The 18852-nt window shown below is 47.4% G+C and overlaps 1 protein-coding gene across 2 annotated transcripts in view; it reads right to left on the reverse strand.

The window, feature by feature from the left end:
* Positions 1 to 2770: 2770 nt before the first annotated feature.
* MIOS (meiosis regulator for oocyte development) overlaps positions 2771 to 18852 on the reverse strand; it is a 188328-nt gene continuing 172246 nt past the window's right edge. For both annotated transcript variants that reach the window (XM_086941922.1, XM_086941923.1), the window contains exon 11: positions 2771 to 3272. In XM_086941922.1, coding sequence (XP_086798048.1) covers positions 3164 to 3272 — 109 coding nt within the window. In that variant the 3' untranslated portion in view covers positions 2771 to 3163. The remainder of the gene's footprint in view (positions 3273 to 18852) is intronic.

The following is an 18852-nucleotide window of genomic DNA, read 5'->3' on the forward strand; positions in this document are numbered from 1 at the left end:
GGCAAAGAAATGGCTCCATGACCGCGCACCAGACAGCCACGCAGCCCACAAGGACGACATCCGCAATCATCACCACCTCATCAGAACAGCCAAGAGATCGTCCTATAAAATCCGACTGGACAACAACGCACACAACAGCAAAGAACTTTTCAACATCGCCCTCGCAAGATCTGTGCAACGCGCTGGCCACCTTCTTCTACTGCAAGATCGCCGACATCCATGACAGCTTCAACTCCACATCCGCCAGAACACAATAGACACCACCACGAACGATACCAGCACCAACCAGCTGACCTCCTGGTCCCACGTCAACGACGAAGAGACACGGAAGATCATGAAATCTATCCACTTAGGATCTCCGTCACACCCCTGCCCACACCACGTCTTCAACAAAGATGACGCAGCCATCGCACCCCAACTGCAAAAGATCATCAACATCTCATTCGACACAGCGACATTCCCGGAAAGCTGGAATCACGCCGAAATCAACGCCCTCCTCAAGAAGCCCAAGGCGGACCCCAAAGAACTCAAGAACTGCTCCCCTTCCCGGCGAAGGTCATCGAGAAAATCGCCAATATACAGCTGACTCACCACCTCGAGGACAACAACATCCTAGACCCATCCCAGTCCGGATTCAGACAAAATCACAGCACCGAGACTGCCCTCCTCGCTGCCACAGACGACATCAGGCGCCAGCTCGACAATAGAGAAACCTCAGCCCTCATTCTCATGGACCGGTCAGCGGCCTTCGACACGGTCTGCCTCAACACAATAAGAACACGCCTCCAAGAAGCCGGAATCCAGAAGAAAGCCCTGGACTGGACCATGTCCTTCCTCTCCGGCAGAACCCAGAGAGTCCGCCTCCCACCCTTCTGATCCGAAGCCACCGACATCATCTGCGGCGTACCCCAGGGCTCATCCCTCAGCCTGACCCTGTTCAACGTCTACATGGCCCCCCTCACACGAGGGGCCCGCCAGCACGACCTGAACATCATCTCCTACGCCGACAACACCCAGCTCATCCTCTCCCTCACCAAGGACCCGCACCCTGCCAAAACCAACCTCCACAAGGGAATGAAGGCCGTCGCCGAGAGGATGAGGAGCAGCCGCCTGAAACTGAACTCGGACAAGACGGAGGTCCTCATCCTAGATCCCACCCCCTCTGCGTGGGACGACTCCTGGTGGCCGTGCACACTGGGAACACCTCCAACACCCACAGACCACGCACGCAACCTAGGATTCATCCTAGACTCCTCCCTCTTCATGTCAAAGCAGGTCAACGCCATCTCCTCCTCCTGCTACAACACCCTCCGCAGGATCTATAAGTGGATCCCGACTGAAACAAGAAGAGCAGTGACCCAAGCCCTCGTCAGCAGCAGGCTGGACTACGGCAATGCACTCTACGCCGGAATTATGGCCAAACACCTGCGACGACTACAACGCATCCAAAGCGCCTCCGCCCGACGGAACGTCAACGTCCCCCGACGCAGCCACATCACCCCCACATGAGAGACCTACACTGGCTCCCCGTCAACAAGAGGATCACCTTCAAACTCATCACCCACGCACACAAAGCACTCCACAACACCGGGCCGGCCTACCTGAACGACAGACTCAACCTCTACACCCCCGCCCGCCAGCTCCGCTCCGCCTGCCTCGCCCTTGCCGCCGTCCCACGCATCCAACGAACAACCTCCGGCGGCAGATCCTTCTCCTACCTCGCTGCCAAGGCCTGGAACACCCTTCCCACCCATCTGCGACAGACCCAAGACCTACTCACCTTCAGAAGGCTCCTCAAGACCTGGCTCTTTGACCAGTAGCAGCACCCTCCTCCCCCTCAGTGCCTTGAGACCCTCGCGGGTAAGTAGCGCGCTTTACAAGTGCTCTGATTGATTGAATGATTATGCAGGGTCATGAAAGACTGTAAGGATAACTAGCTCTGCCGTGCGACTAAATGACATTAATAAGAAAGTGCTGGACAAGCTACAAGGGAGAGAGAATTAGTGAGATTATTCTCGTGTCTCTGATTTAAAAAAATATAATTTATGGCAGATTGGTTCAAATATTTCCCTAGGTCAGGATGAGAAGTTGGAAGTGGGCAGCTGCATGGAAAATAGAAGTAGGGGATGGAAACACAGTAGAAAGTCCTTGCCTAGCTTCACTCATTGCAAGGGCTGCTTCCACTCTTTTGTTTTGTTTCCACTTAATACCCAGACACCCAAGCAGCCTATATGAAACATTCATCTGAATAATAATTATTGATTTTCGTACAGTTCAAAGGTCAACTGGTTGAGCGCACATGTTTTACCTGCACATTTAAAAAAAAAATACTTTCGTTTACAAATGATTCTACGGAGGTGATGATAAACTTCAGTGGATGTAATAACGAATACACATAAGTTCGAAATGAAACGTTATAGGACTATCTGCCCCATGCACCAGCAAGGAATTAAAAAATAAAATCTACCCAGTCCACTTATCATTAAATGTATTTACTGACATATTTTACAAAAAATTATTCCTTCGTTTTCGCAATGTACCTGCAACTAAGGAAAAGCAGAATAGATCTGCTTTATACACGGAGTGGGCTGACTAAAGCCTTTATGCATTATTCTCAAATACAGATACATATTGGCAATATTTTATGATTCAAAGAGAACAATATTCAAATATGTACTACTTTATGTAATCTTACTTACGTATTCAAATATCGACCTAAAATGTTCCATTTTTTTTACAAATTAGTTAGGAAAAATACTTATGAAAAACATTTTGCCTAATAAATATTCCCCATTTATTTTTTTTCGCCATATGAAAGACTTTGAATTTTTCTTCACTTAATGTGTAGCAGGAATAGTAAATCATATTGCTTAACATCATAATGTGGGCTCACAGACTACCCATCGTTGCAGTTGGCCTTTGTAGATTGCTTTGGACATATTTCAACGGGTCTGCTAAAAATACCCACTTCAAGCCAGGGAGCCAGAGGGCACCGCAAGGCACAATTTTCTTCCGTGTGGGTGAAAACCAACAGCACACCGAATTACTGAGTTATGGTGCGATATAGTCTCCTGTCTTGGAACGTTAGGGGTGCTTTGCTCAGAAGTATGAGTAAAGGTCGAAGATGTCCTGGAAAAAGCCCTTCATTGTAGAGCTCTCCTTTTCAAATGCTGCTGCCTAGCTGCACTGTCTCTGCTGGAACAAGATTTCCTGTCGTATCGAGCTGCATACATTTGCATGTACACGCAGACACCGGACACTCACTGTGATCCCTGAAAAACATAATGTTGGGCATACACATTAGAGAGAGTAGCATTGTAGTAGCCTAAACCAAAATTGATAGGTTATTATCCGAATTTCCTCGGTTTATCAGAGCATCCACCGAAAATAACAGTTCTTTTCCACAAGGCTAGTCAAAGGCCCGAAATAACTTAATGGATTATTTAAAACAAAAAAAAAGTCAACGTACAGGTTTGCAATATTTTAATTCACTTTTATTTAAACTGTCAAAAATCTGTTAACATTCAATAGTTAACTCGATCCATGAACTGTTTATTATTCAAACTAAATTGAGGGCTTAACGCATAAAAAACAATTCACGTTGGAATATTCAGTTCTTAATTTTAATACAAGAGCCTTCTGAAAACTGAACTTTGCTGACGGTCCTAAGAGCATTGCAAGGATTATCACAGTGCAAATCTCTGCCCCCCCCCCCCCCCCCGGGTTTGTCGAGGGGGTGAATCAAAACAACCAAACCATTTGCTTACTAAAGCAGTGTGCGAGTCATGCAACAAAACATGGTACAACAACAATCCATCCTTGAAGCCCTATTGCCTTTTACAAATGTTTTTCATAACAAATATATCAGACCTACTACCTTAGCTTTACGTTTTCATTATAAAAAGATTAGACCTGTGGCAGCAGACATAACGCTGTCAATAAACCAAGCAGGCCTTTAGCCTTAAAATTGACTTGTATCCATAACCATCTCAGGCCTGCTGTATTGAGCATAAGCATTCTCACAAGGAACCCATCAGGTATACAGTCCCACCATTATAAATATGTACAACATTACAGTAGTTAAAACAATAACAATGCAAATCTCCGGCACGCTGGCTTTGTCAGAGGATGTCACCAATACCAAATCACTTGCTTATTATGGAAGTTAGTGAGCTTCCATGTAACAAAGTACCGGACTACAGCCTTAACAATTCACTTTTAAACGCCCATTGGATGAACAGGGTGTCCATAATAAATATACCAGACCTATTACCGTTGTCATAACTTTAAATACAAAACAGATTAGGTCTATAGCTTCGACCATGATCATTAGCTTATCACCATCACCAAATCAGTCCTGCTGTACTGAGCATGAGCTTTCCCATCATACAGAAAGTCCATCAAAACGTTTTTTTTTTTTTGGGCATAAGTGCACAACTTCTGCCCAATGAAAATCTGTACTCATGGGATTGGACTTGGGGCACAGTCAAGGCCCCTTCTCAGCAGAGCTTCTGAAACCTCTTTTTTGGTTGATCACATAAGGCATAGCGAAAGCTGTGATGCCCAGGCAGACCTAAAGACAATAACTACATTGAGCAAATGTGGATGAAAACTCCACAGACTAAGCAAGGTCATTTGAATGCCAAATGAAGCCACGATTTTTTAGGTTTGGCCAGATACATCTTTAACGGGCTGTGTGCCACAGCTCGTGCGATAGGAAAAAATAATAGAGAATACTGAAAGGGGGCGCAAGAGGGAGGTAGTGTCATTAGTAATTTAACAGCATTTGGTATGAGTCTGCGTATGGAGTGGCTGCATTGTAAAGCATGGGATATTTATTTTAGTTTATTTCCTTCCATACTTGAGGGGCAGGCTTGGGTGGATTGGTGGGGGCTCGTCTGAAAACGATGCCAGGATTTGCAGGTGGTGATGCCTACCTCTCGCTTCTCAAATGTGCAGATCAGCTGGCGCGATCACTCCCCCACCACCACCACCTTGCTGCAAACCCAAAAGAGGTGGGTAGGGTTGGATAATGAGTGTGGAAATGTTGACGTCTGTGCAGTAAATGCAGCACTCATGGTGACACTTCAGGAGTCAAAGTTGCCGCCTGTCTGTGCGCTGTAGTCAGATCTGCAGCTATATCCTGAAAGGGTTTTTTTAGGTCTCGCAGACAGACCTATTGCCGTCAAACCACAAAGCTGAGTTCACGATGCGGATTTCTAGAAGTGCACATGCTCATGAACGTGCTTCTATCCCCCTGCCTTGCTCTTCAAAGGCTCCCCTTACCATTTGCTTGCTCCTGCCTCCCCGCCCACTGCTTCACACTTCACGGACGCCAGGCCGTGACTAGCATTTCTGCCCAGCAGCTTCAAGAGGGACCTGCTTCCCCGCCCACTGTTTCACACTTCACGGCCTGGCGGCCCTGACTCGCATTTCTCCTTCCCCCTCCCCACAGCAAAGCCAAGAGCTTGTCACAGTTGATGTGTTCTCTTATTTTAGATCTCACGGGGCGTGATTTCCCTCTTTCACCCGGTCTCCTCTTTCGTTCTTTCTCTTGTTATTGTTAGTGTACACAAAGACGTGTGTTTACATAAATCAGGATTCCAGGGAGCTACAACCCATGAACAGTATTCCTTTCCAGCCGTTAGAGGTCGGAGTATGTTTGCGTTCATCCTCTTTAGACATTCACGCAGGTTTGCACATTTTTGGGACGCTAGTCAAAGTGTACTGCCCTTCGTGCAACTTGCTCTTGGAGTGTTTCCATTTCTTACGGTAATTTCATTCAGGTCTTACACTGCTACTGTTTCGTCAGGTAATGCCTAGGGTGCACCTTTCTAAGTGCTGCACTAGCATTGGAACATAAACCTTACTTTTGGGAGACAAATGCAGTCTTTTCAAGGTCCCTCGTTGTAGTCCACATTCCGCAACCAAAGCCGTGCCGTACTCTGGGGCACACTTACTTGTTCGTCTTATGGTTTTAATTTCTGGAGACAGACCCGCATTCTCACAGTAAGCCTTTCAGGGAGTCTCGGCCTTGCAGGCGAGCTGTGCGTGAGCTGATACACATCTTTTCTAAGTGAGTATGTATTAGCTTTCAACAGTAATGTGTATATATTGTTATTTATATAAGGATTTGAATGGCAAATGTGACCCTTTTTGAGGTTCTCTTTGTCTGAAATTTTAGTGCGTCTCGTGAGAAGAAAAGTGTGACATAATGGGCCGTTAATTGTGTGTCCTTCCTTAGGCATGCCAATAGTGTTATAATTCTCTAGCTGCACGTGCGGCCCAGACACATCAGTATAAGTTTACTAATGGCTTTTAAAGAACTGCCCAAGCAGGGGCCACCCGCAGATGTCAATGACTAGGCGATCAGGCAATCAGCGACTTCCCTTCTTCCACCGTCTGCAGAAAATCGCATTCCGGGCTGACACGTTGACATCTTCTTTCTGTGAAACTGGCCTTTGTTGAGATGGTAATTCGGGTTTATCCCCGGTCCCATGCGCGTCTTCTCCCAGCTCTATCTCTTGTCTCTCCTAATATCTCATCTGTGTGTGCTTCCCTTGATCTGGCCAGGTCTCCTGCCCATTTTAAGAGGTCCGCCGAGCAGGCTCAGAGCTCTTTTGAAGGTTTATTTTCTCTGGAGGAAGGTGGGGCTCGGATGAGAGAGAGGAGGCCGCTTTTAATCCTCTTAACAGTTCAAACTTTTCCCTCAGCATCATCCTGCCTCTCCTCGAATATTTATCCCTTTATCGCTTCAAATGCCCCCCTTCTGCCTCTTTGTTTGCGCCCTGGGGGTTCTGCATATCACACAGTACTTTGTGTTTACAAAGCTTTCTCTGAGAGGGGATAGAGGTGGGGGCTCGCGGGACTGGCACCCCCCTGCCTCTCCTCTGCATATATGTCTCCCCCAGCTGTGCCTTTGTCACTGACACCACTGAGGAAAGCGCGGCTGTGGGGTAGGTGTGACTGTTTACCTTTTCTCGGGACCCCGGGCTGCAATGCCATAAAGATTATAAGGTCAAATGCTGAGTGGAATGCACATGACGCCTACAATATGATCTTAAACGGCAAGTACAGGGCTAGCCCCTCAAAACTGGTGGCCCCAAAACCTAAAAATCTGTACCACTGTTCTCAATCTGGCTAATCCGAACCTGTTTCGACATTTGGCGTTTAAATTTAATTAAACAACACTGCCCTTTGTTGGCCCCCAAAAATGATCACAACATATAGTTCATATCCCGGCGTCTTACACCAAAATACAAGCCAAAGAATGTGTACAGTTTGTGACGAGATGTTAGTTGTGGGAACTAGTGGCGCCAACATTCATTAACCTTCTCACCCTCCCTCACCCCCTCTCACACCCTCACCCTCACTCACCCTCACACCCCTAACCCCCTCAACCCTCACACCCCCTCACCCACCCTCACCCTCACATCCCCTCACACCCTCATATTCACACCACCTCACCCTCACAACCCTTCACCCTCACACCCCTTCACCCTCACCGTCACTCACCCTCTCACCCACCCTTTCACCCTCACACATCCTCACCCTCTCACCCCCTCCCACCCCAAACACCCCCTCACCCTCACATCCCCTCACCATCCCACACACCCTCACCCTCACACCCCCTCACCCACACCCCTCACTCTCACTCACCCTCTCCCACACCCTCACACCCCGTCACCCACCCGCTCACACACCCTCTCACCCTCACACACCCCCTCACCCTCACACACCCCCTCACCCTCACACACCCCCTCACCCTCACACCCCCCCACCCTCACCCTCACCCTCACACACCCCCTCACCCTCACATACATCCTCACCCTCAGTCACCCTCTCTCCTACCCTCACCCATCCTCCCCCACACCTTCACCCTCACACACCTTCACCCTCACACCCCCTCACCCTCACACCCCTTCTCTCTCACACACCCACTCACCCACCATCACCCACCCTCACCCTTACACCCTCTCACCCACCCTCACCCTCACACACCCTCTCACCCACCCTCACCCTCACACACCCTCTCACCCACCCTCACCCTCACACACCCTCTCACCCACCCCCACTCTCACACACCCTCACACACCCTCACCCTCACCCTCTCACACCCTCACCCTCTCACACACCCTCACCCTCTCACACACCCTCACCCTCTCACGCACCCTCACCCTCTCACGCACCCTCACCCTCTCACGCGCCCTCGCTCACTCTACCGCCCTCGCTCACTCTACCGCCCTCGCTCACTCTACCGCCCTCGCTCACTCTACCTCCCTCGCTCACTCTACCTCCCTCACTCACTCTCCCGCACTCACTCACTCTCCCGCACTCACTCACTCTCCCGCACTCACTCTCCCGCCCTCACTCTACCGCCCTCACTCTACTACTCTACCGCCCTCACTCTACCACTCTACCGCCCTCACTCTACCACCCTCACTATACCACCCTCACTCAACCACTCTCGCTCTACTACTCTACCGCCCTCGCTCACTCTACCGCCCTCGCTCACTCTTCCGCCCTCGCTCACTCTTCCGCCCTCGCTCACTCTACCGCCCTCGCTCATTCTACCGCCCTCGCTCACTCTTCTGCCCTCACTCACTCTACCCCCCTTACTCACTCTACCGCCCTCACTCACTCAATCTATCTATCGCCCTCCCTCACTCTATCGCCCTCACTCACTATCAACCTCCCTCTATCTATCACCCTCCCTCTATCTATCTATCCCCCCTCTATCGCTCTCCCTCTATCTATCGCCCTCACTCTATCTATCGCCCTCACTCTATCTATCGCCCTCACTCTATCTATCGCCCTCACTCTATTTATCGCCCTCACTCTATTTATCGCCCTCACTCTATCTATCGCCCTTACTCTATCTATCGCCCTCACTCTATCGACCTCCCTCTATCTATCGCCCTGCCTCTCTTCCACCCGCCTCTTTCTCGAACTCTGTTCTCTTCTCTTGTGCCGATCTGCTGTTCTCTTCCGCCCGCCTAATTTTTAACTCCGTTCTCTTCACCTGTGTTGATCTGCTGCTCTCTTCCACCCCACCTCCTTCTTTAACTCCCTGCTCTCTTCTCCTGTGCTGATCTGCTCCTCTCTTCCACCCACCACCTTCTTTAACTCCCTGTTCTGTTCCCCCGTTCTGATCTGCTGCTCTCTTCCACCCGCCCCCTTGTCTAACTCCCTGGTCTCTTCTCCTGTGCTGATCTGCTCTTCTCTTCCACCCTGCTTCATTCTCCAACTCCTTATTGCCTTCTCCTGTGCTAATCTGCTGCTCTCTTTTACCCCACCTCCCTGTTCTGTTCTCCCGTGCTGATCTGGTGCTCTCTTCCACCCCGCCTCATTCTCTAACTCCTTGTTGCCTTCTCCTGTGCCAATCTGCTGTTCTCTTCCACCACCTCCTTCTTTAACTCCCTGTTCTCTTCTCCTGTGCGGATCTGCTGCTCTCATCTACCCACCTCCTTCTTTAACTCCCTGTTCTCTTCTCTCATGCTGATTTGCTGCTCTCTTCCACCCCACCTCCTTCTCTACCTCCCTGTTCTCTTCTCCCATGCTGTTCTGCTGCTCTCTTCCACCCTGCCTCCTTCTCTAACTCCCTGTTTTCTTCTCTTCACCTGTGCTGATCTGCTACTCTCTTCCACCCCACCTCCTTCTCTAGCTCCCTGTTCTCTTCTCCTGTGCTACTGCTCTCTTACACATACATCCTTCTCTAACCGCACACACATACATACAACCACGAACACACACACACATACAACCACACACACCCAACCACACACAATCTCACACACAACCAAACTCAACCACACACACAATCACACATACAACCACACAGATCACCACACACATCACCACACACACAACCACATACACACACAACCACACACACACAACCACACACAACCCATACAACCACAAACACACAACCACACACACAACCACAAACACAACCACACAAAGCAACAAACACACCACACACCCACAACCACACACACAACCACACACCCAACCACACACAGCCACACATACAACCACACACACACAACCATACACACAACCAACCACACCCAACCACCCACCCAGCCACACATACAACCACACACACCACACACACAAAACTACACACACACAACCCCAGACACACACAACCATGCACATCTATCTATTTATCGCCCACACTCTACCTGTCTATCTATTGCAGTCACTCTATCGCTATCACTCTATCTATCGCCATCACTTTATCTATCGCCCTCAATCTATCTATCTATCTATCACCCTCCCTTTATCTATCTATCGCACCACCACAGCATCACTCAGGGGCACCACAACATCACTATGAGCTGCCACAACATCACTCGTCGCCACCTTAACATCACTCGTCGCCACCTTAACATCACTCGTCGCCACCATAACATCAGTCTGCGCCACCATAACATCACTCAGCGCCACCACGGCATCAATCTGTGCAACCATTCAACAACAACTGGTTCAAATATGTTCTCTCAATGTTTCAAGCTTTATTACACATGTCACAAAAAGATGTTAATATTTCACTTCTGTTCTTGGTTTTTCGTCACAATAAAATACACTGAACATAATCTTTACAAAAGTTATTTACAAAAGTTTAAGCTATTACCATTATAAATGACAATACTAAGTATTAATTATTTTAAAAAAATCAAAGCCATTGTTATTTGGAATATCAATACATCAAAGGCACGTAAATACAAAACATGTTGCATTAGAAATGCTATAGGTGTCACATTTGCAAAAGTTAACAGTATTGGCATTGTTAATGACAAAGATATTAATTTAGCTATTTTCAAAACCAACACATAACTAAAAAAATGTGTAATTTACAATACCAATAGCTCAAATTTTCCTAATGCGAGACCTATTGCATTGCAAATGCTTGTTAATTTTAGGCTCTGCAGATATACTGTTGTTGCTCCTTTTTGTGCCTGTTTGCGTCCCTGAAAGATCTCTGCCTTGATGATCCCCCACACCATTCGCATGCTCCAAGCAGCGGACTGAATTTTGTGTACCTGTTAGCGGGTGCCAACAAAGCGCTGTGCCCCCTGCCCTGTGGCAACAGGAGCTCAGGTATGGTGATCTGTTTAGGTGCTGTTGGATCGAGTATACTAGGAGGGCTGTACCATCCACAAAGCCCTGTCAGGACGTGGTCCTGTCTTCATTGCCCTAAATATACAGCAGTACATTTCCTCCAGCGACCTACGCTCCTCCAATAAGCACTTGCTGGCCCCCCACACCTTCGAACGGAAGAAACATGATGGCCTCAGATACACAACCTTGATCCCTCAATTCTGGAACGCGCTCCCCCTCAACTTGCGCATGGCTGATTCCTATACCCAATTTAGGAAACTACTCAAAACCTGGCTTTTCTCCCACGCACACAACTGAAACTCACTCACTGTCTGTAATTGCAACCGTCCTGCCTCCAGCGACAAAAAACCGCTCAGTGAACATATGCTTTATAAGTCAACTTTAACATAACATACAACCCGATGCCAGAGGGAGGAGTCGTCTCTCTGAACCCCTGGGTCCATGCAGTGCTAGGGGTAGTGGGCCATTGGGGTCTCAATGTTTGACGTTTCAAAGGAAAGAGGTAGAATGAAAGCTGGGACCATGCAGTCGCGTAGTATTGTGAACTGATCGTACTGTACTGTTGAACCTCCAGAACCATCAGGATATCCTGGAGTATCAGCACAGGAGGTGAGGGGTAAGATAACCGAATAAACCTGCATATACATTCCATGGATGAACGCCAGATGGGAGGCGAGCTGAGCAATGACCGAGCAAACCTACTAACCATATTATTGCTTCTTACTGCTTGACAACAGATTCAGTGAAGCAGTGCTCTACTTCAAATGAAGTTGGAAACAAGGGGAAAGACACCTTCTTTAAGGGCTGGACATAGTACTTGCATAGAGAAGTGCCCGCTACGTTTGAGATGACAAAAGACCTGGGAAGGATGAGAGAGAGAAAACAATAGACTGGGACTGACTCCGTTCACAAAATAAGGGCTGGGGTAGACAAACTGATCAAAGCGGAAATACCCTAACCATAAATGATCACTTATTTCACTGTTCTTTGGCGTCTTCCTTAGTCTTCCCTCGCGTCACTGGCAGCGTCCATGGTACTTCCAGAAGCCAGCGAGCACCCCTTAGTACCAACTAACCCATATCACAATTTGTGTGCAAGGGCGGTTACTTTACGCAAAACGTTATGGATGTCGTACACTTCACAGCAATTGATCCATAGCACAGTTCACATGTCCAAGGAATCCCTCGACATGCCTGGCTTTCTTTTCAGTAACTCAAGATCTCCAAAAAGAGCTCCTTAAATTTGTGGTTTCCTTTTTGAGATGATTTGAAAACCTTGCTACCATCTTCGTGATATTTGTAATGTTAAGATGATCACTGTTGATGTAAGTCTTTTCCGATGTTAAAGTACATGTGCAATTTTTAAGGTTCTTTTTCAAGTGCTTTAAGTTGATAACGTTGCACGATTACAAGAACCAAATGTTATTTTGCAAAGGAATAGTTATGGCATGATGAATGGAGTCCACGTGTCGCTATTATTTAAAAAAGAAGATATATTTTATGGTAAATTGAGGGTATTTTCACTTTGATTAGAGAGCACAAAGTCATGACTATTCCTGTGGTCTTGCACCATTCTGTTGTCATTGTCTAGGAGCTTTTCCTCCTTAGCCGTCAGCGAGTGGAGCTTATTTCTGCTGTTAACAGAAGGCAACAAGAGGCACTTCCTGCCAATCTGGGGGTAGCAACTGCAGCAGCTCATGGACCCTGGGTCTTTCTCCTTGTGCATCAGGTAACTGCAGGGTATATTTTGGACATTGTTGAAGTGTCATTGTCCTTGGACAGTTTTTTTTTTTTTTTTTTTTTTAAAGAGTGTTTTAGCGCAAGCTTGACCCGAATCGGGTATCAGAGCGCTTTACATAGCACCAGTTGCATTACATCAGGACACATTCATTTTTATTAGGCACGGGGAGATTAAGTGATTTGCCCAGAATCATAGGATGCTTAGCGTCATTACCGAGACTCGAACCCAGTTCCCCAGATTCGAGGTCGACCACCCTAGCCATTAGGGCCTCGTTTTTTCACAATAGAGACGAGGGCAGTGGCGTGAAACTGGATTGAAACCAGCCATCACTGTTGATTTTTTGTCCTCCAACAACCTCACGCATCAGGGATTTTCAACCTTACAGCATGTAAGCCAAAGTACTGTTCTTTATATTCAAGAGCTTACAGTTTCAATTTTAGCTATGTAGATATGGACTCAAAACTCACACCATTCAAAGCTCTATTAATGAAAAACCAAGGGCTTACTGAAGGTGACACATCCTATGAGGCCACTAGACAGCCATGATACCTGGCTTGGGTGTTCGAATTCACAGACAGACAGACACTCCATTCCAGGATGAGGCGTACTGCAGATAAAGCCAAATGCAGAGAAGGATTTCTAATCAAGATTCACATATATGTCCTTTATTAGGTGGAACCTACCTGGCAGTGCAGCCTGTCTGGTTGGAACAGGCCTATTATCCGCTTAACAGATCTTATAGTGGCCATAGAAACTTAAAGCCGCCCATTGCTTGCCTTGTCTATCTTGTGCTATTCCTCCCCTGCTTACTTTTGGGAAACCACTTTTTAGGTCGAGCCTGGGCAGCGAATGCGCTGCTCTGCGAGGCATGCTGTATTCGAGTATGGACTTGAAGCTCTGCCCACTCTTCGCCCATATTTTTTTTTGGCTTGTGTCATTGTCCGTTGGAAATGCTGACTTCTGATTCGTTAATAGGCTTGTTAGCCCCTCCTTGTCTTCATTTGTAATCTCCCATGAAGACTGGCCCTTTTACTTCTGTTGCTATACGGTATGTCTTATTTAGCATGAAAGCACTATTTTCTTTAATGAGTTTCTCCTACTGCAGGCACAACATGCTTTCCTGTAATATTCAGCGCACCATGCATGCTTTCACATTCCAAGCAGCCCGTGACAATGGTGACTGCTTCTTTGAAATGAAATAGGTCTCGCATTTACAAGAGTTTGAGCTATTGGCATTGTAAATGACAATGCCTTTTATCGATGTGTTAACCCCTTGGATGCAGGTTTATTTCCAGCGCTGTATGGGAGAAATAAACAGCCGGCGGGATTCGGCCGGCTCCCGGCCGTCGTGCGCACATGCCTACCGTGACGCATGACGGCTAGGAGCCGTCATGAGCATACAAGGAGTTAATTATCAAAACAGATAAATAAAAGGCATTGTCATTTACAATGCCAATAGCTCAAACACTCGTAAATGCAAGACCTACTGAATTGCACATGCTTGTTTATTTTTGTTTAAGCACTCCACAAGTGCGTGTTATCTCCTTCATGTGCTTCTCTCCCTGTGCTGCTTTTTCATCTGTGTGCTTTTGTAGCCGCTCTTTATGCTGCTCTTTCATTTCTTTTTGTTTAAGCACTCCATGAGTGCATGTGTTTTCTACATATCTCCCCTGTCTACTTCTCTACCCTACCGTGTTGCTCGCTTATCCATGTGTTTCTCTTACACTCGCAACCTATGCAGCTCTCTCTGGTCCTTGTTTTTGTTTCCCCACCGCAGGGTTCATGTTGCGCTCTCTCTCGCCCATCGTGTCCTCTATCAGTTGAGCTTTACCCCACCCTCCATGAGCTGCTTATCCTCTACTTACCCATGCACTCATCCCTTAACCACCACCCGAAGTGCCTTTTTTTTTTTGGTTAAACGAAAGGCTTTTGCACCCCAAAAAAATATTTACCAATCCAAGTGACGATGACCATCTTGCATCAGTAAATAAAAAAATTAAGCAAGTGACACCCCTGTTATTCCACTGGCACACAGGTGTTCTGACGCACAAGTGCCTCAAGGGAATGACATGACTGTCATAGTGCCTTTTTTTTATAAACCTGTTATTTAGACAGTGCTGCACGATGTCCCAAAGCTGTATAGCACTGCCAGAAACATGTGGCCAAGCTAAAAGGTCCCAACAACAATACCTATTAGTTTTGTCAGTGGAAATCTGTTGAACACGTTCCACTCCCAAACTACTTGTTCACTGTTTACCTTCCAGAGGTGGAGAGCATGGCAGACAGATTGCAAAGAACACCTGTGCTGGCCCGCTTGCATCTAATGTTACTGCTGGTAGAGGCGCTCCTACCAGAGATTGCCCCTGATGCCCGCCAAGAAAATTTGTTGGCTTGAGAGACTGCGTTCAGGGTTTGAGGCTGAGAAGCAATGTTGTTCTATGGTGATGAAAGCCCGTCTTTGTATTGAGCTGATTGCATGGAATGACAAACAGCAGCAGCACAGCCAAAGTTGCAGCATTGTAGGCCCGTCTGACTGTCTCCTCTTTTGCTAGCCAATGTAAGAAAGTGGATTAGTAGTTGGGGTGGATTGAAGTCCACCACAAGTAACAATGGCAGTATTCTTGTTAGGTCCAGTAAAGGTTTCATTATTTTAAACCTGGGTTTGCAGAAGCCAAGTTGAGCAGAGAGGGGCGCTGTGGGATTGTTTGCAGTAGGGCACATAGGAACTGTTGAAAAAGAGGGTAGGGTTACTCTTGGGAACTATTTTCCCATTGGTCAGGGAGGGGCCAGGAGCCACTTCCACCAACAGGCTAGTGCCAGGCATAAATGTGGCACCCCTGGGTACCCTCTTCAGAACACTCCTGGATCTGTGTATAATAGAAAAACTCCACCTGCTGTGACCTGTGAGGAGAACCCTAAGGGTTGGACCTACTTCTAATTGCACCCAGGATTGAGAAGTAGACAAAAGGTCAGTAGGCTTACCTCCTCTTTGTTCAGGGCCACAAAAGCTTTAAGAGACCCCTTTTCCTGAAGAGCCCCGCTGAGCACCGCCCTGCTGGTGGCTTCTACTGGAATGACTCCTGACCCTTTAAATGGGGCCTCTAAGATTCTGAGGCCTTTAAAAAGTGGTCAGTGTGTATTCCACCTGCCTAGCTCTAAAACCTGGACCTTAAAAGCTTTTGCAAATATTTTAACCTGGAGAACAACGAGAAGACTGGTACAAACCTTCCAAGTCAATCTGGTCCAAAGATTCAGGTAGCTACCACTTAGAACTTTTCCACAGCAGCAAGTTCGCTTCACTGGGACGTCACAGATAGGCTGTGGATTGAGGTTAGACTACAGCTTTGCCCCGCTAGAGGAATCAGAGTTCCAAAAAACATGCAAAGGTAGAAATCTTAACTGGGCGAAGGTGCCAAAAGTATCCCGCCCGCAAGGGACCTTTCATAGGCACAAATTTTGAATTTCTTCTGCTCTGAGCTTTCCAGCCAAAAGTTAACGGTTTCATAGAGTTCTCACCCAACGGCAGTCTGGTCTCATTGAGCCCTTATCAGCCACAGCCTGCTGCCTTGCCCTGCTAAGGACTTTGGACTACCATTTCAGAGACTATGCCAGAAGGTAAAACTCCTGATTGGGACAAACTTGGCCTCTGTATCCAACCCATGCACCATCGAAGTAGGCCTTAAATTGCACCTAGGTACTGGTCAAGCACACCCAGATGACCGCTGTTGGTGCCAAAGGGTTGTAGGAGCTACTTTTACTTAAAAAGTCTTATCGCTGTTTCCCCATACTGGATTTTTCACATTCTGGTGTCATTTTGTGCATTAAAATATTCTCTATTCTTGTATATCATAGTGTGATTTTTATTGTGCTGCGTTTTTCAAACTTTTAACTGTTTTAGTACCTTTAAATGCTTGCCCGAGTCGACTGGAGGCATTTTTGTATTCTTCGCTGCCGAGCCAGAAGGTGGGGCGTCGGAAGGTTTGTTCGGTGTGCACCTGTACCTGAAGGTGGAGGTGGAATCGAAGCCTGTCCCGGTATGGTGGGGTGAACAGGGTCGACGTCTGTACTCACGACCTGTTGACCAGCTGGAAGATCTTCCTTTTCGGATTGATCCTCGACTCCAGAAGCTGAATCCTCTGCTTCGGAAGTGATTACTTCATGCTGTTCTTCCGCGTCTACTTCAATTGGAGCCTCATCTATGATGAGGCCTGCTGTCGACAAAGATGACTGCGCCATTACACTTCGAGCTCGACGGTTCCTGATGATTTTCTTGGACTGGAATGAAGCGCAGGCCTCACAGTTTCGACTCTCGTGCTCTGGAGATAAGCAGAGATTGCAAACCTCATGAAGATCGATGTGAGGGAACTTCTTGAAGGGTGTTCTTTCCATGAGCCAAAGGGCCCAATGGCGCAGTTGGGCCCAACGGCCCCGACGAACACTGGAATCGAGAAGTGAAGTTTCTATTCGACGCTGGTAAGCGGAATCAATGTCGATGACTATGCCAATGGTATTTTGATTTTATTTATGGATTCAAAAAGAGATCGTTAACGGGACCGAACGACTAACACATCCGAGCCAGAAGGGGGAAAAAAACTATCTGAAGATGGAGTCGATGCCCATGCGCACTCCGATCTAAGGGAGGAGTCATCCAACAGACAAAGACTCTTCCAAGACAACAACAAAGTGTAATCATACGGGCCCACCGCCAGGTGGTGATCTAATGCAATAGTGTGTGGTCTGCAGCCCATATGCCTCGAACCTACATTTCTTACAGCTATGGTACAAGGGCATACCAGAGTCTTATGACTGTAAACTGCCCCAAAAACTGCATAATATAGTCCAGAAGTGTGACTTAGGCTACTCCTGAGTTTCAACTTTGAAACATGATTATTCATTTTCTGTAGAACATTGGTTACCGTATTTTCCGGCGTATAAGACGACCCGGCGTATAAGACGACCCCCCACTTTGCTTGATCAAATTTAGGTTTTGTGCTATACTCGCCGTATAAGACTACCCCAAGACTACCCCCACTTCCAGCACAGTCCAACGCTCTACTTGTACCTTGTACGCTTTTATAACCTGCACACTTATCACTTTTTTCTCTTGTAATGTACCGATTGCTACCTCATGTATTTTGTTATACCGGTAACCTGCACACTTATCACTTTTTTCTCTTGTAATGTACCGATTGCTACCTCATGTATTTTGTTATACCGGTAACCTGCACACTTATCACTTTTTTCTCTTGTAATGTACCGATTGCTACCTCATGTATTTTGGTTGCTCGCTATTGTCACTTTTGAACCATGTAACTTAGGCGGGAAATGTTTCTTCCACCTTGCTTGTATGCTGGGAATATTGCAAGCCTACCGTAATCTCTCCACCCGCTAGTCCTCCGAGTACGCTCAGTTTACCGCAGTGAAGCAGCTCCAGTGCCCGGCAGCGTCCTCCGACTCCGTGGATGCTATCGCGGATCCTCAGCGTTGTCCACCGATGCAATGCTCCGGCGGGAATCCTCCGGCATTATGGCTGCCAATTTCTGCGGGAGGCCTCGGGGGTACCCACCAGGCAGTAGGGGCGAAGTTGGAGCGAAGTTGCGGCTTGAAAGCCAATTGTGCGCGGGAGCCCCCAGGATGCAATGCTCTTTCGACTCTTCACCTCTGTGGCTGGCGGGCGGATTAGAGCCACCCTCCCCCACCTCCGGCTGGATTAGAGCCACCCTCCCCCACCTCCGGCTGGGCCGGAAGCGCAGGAACCTTCAGGAGTAGTCCGCGCTGTTGAAAAAAAACCATGAAAACAAACGGTCTAATTTTGTATCCGGCGTATAAGACGACCCCCGACTTTCCAGAAAATTTTAAGGGGTTAAAAAGTCGTCTTATACGCCGGAAAATAAAGGTGCATAGCTGTGGCAAACCTTTAAAGCATCATCTTAGAATAAAATAAAAAAATTTCAAGATTTCCCATTAAACATATAAAAAGAG

The sequence above is a fragment of the Lissotriton vulgaris genome, chromosome 10 (genome assembly GCF_964263255.1).
Source record: "Lissotriton vulgaris chromosome 10, aLisVul1.2, whole genome shotgun sequence".
NCBI classification, from domain to species: domain Eukaryota; kingdom Metazoa; phylum Chordata; class Amphibia; order Caudata; family Salamandridae; genus Lissotriton; species Lissotriton vulgaris.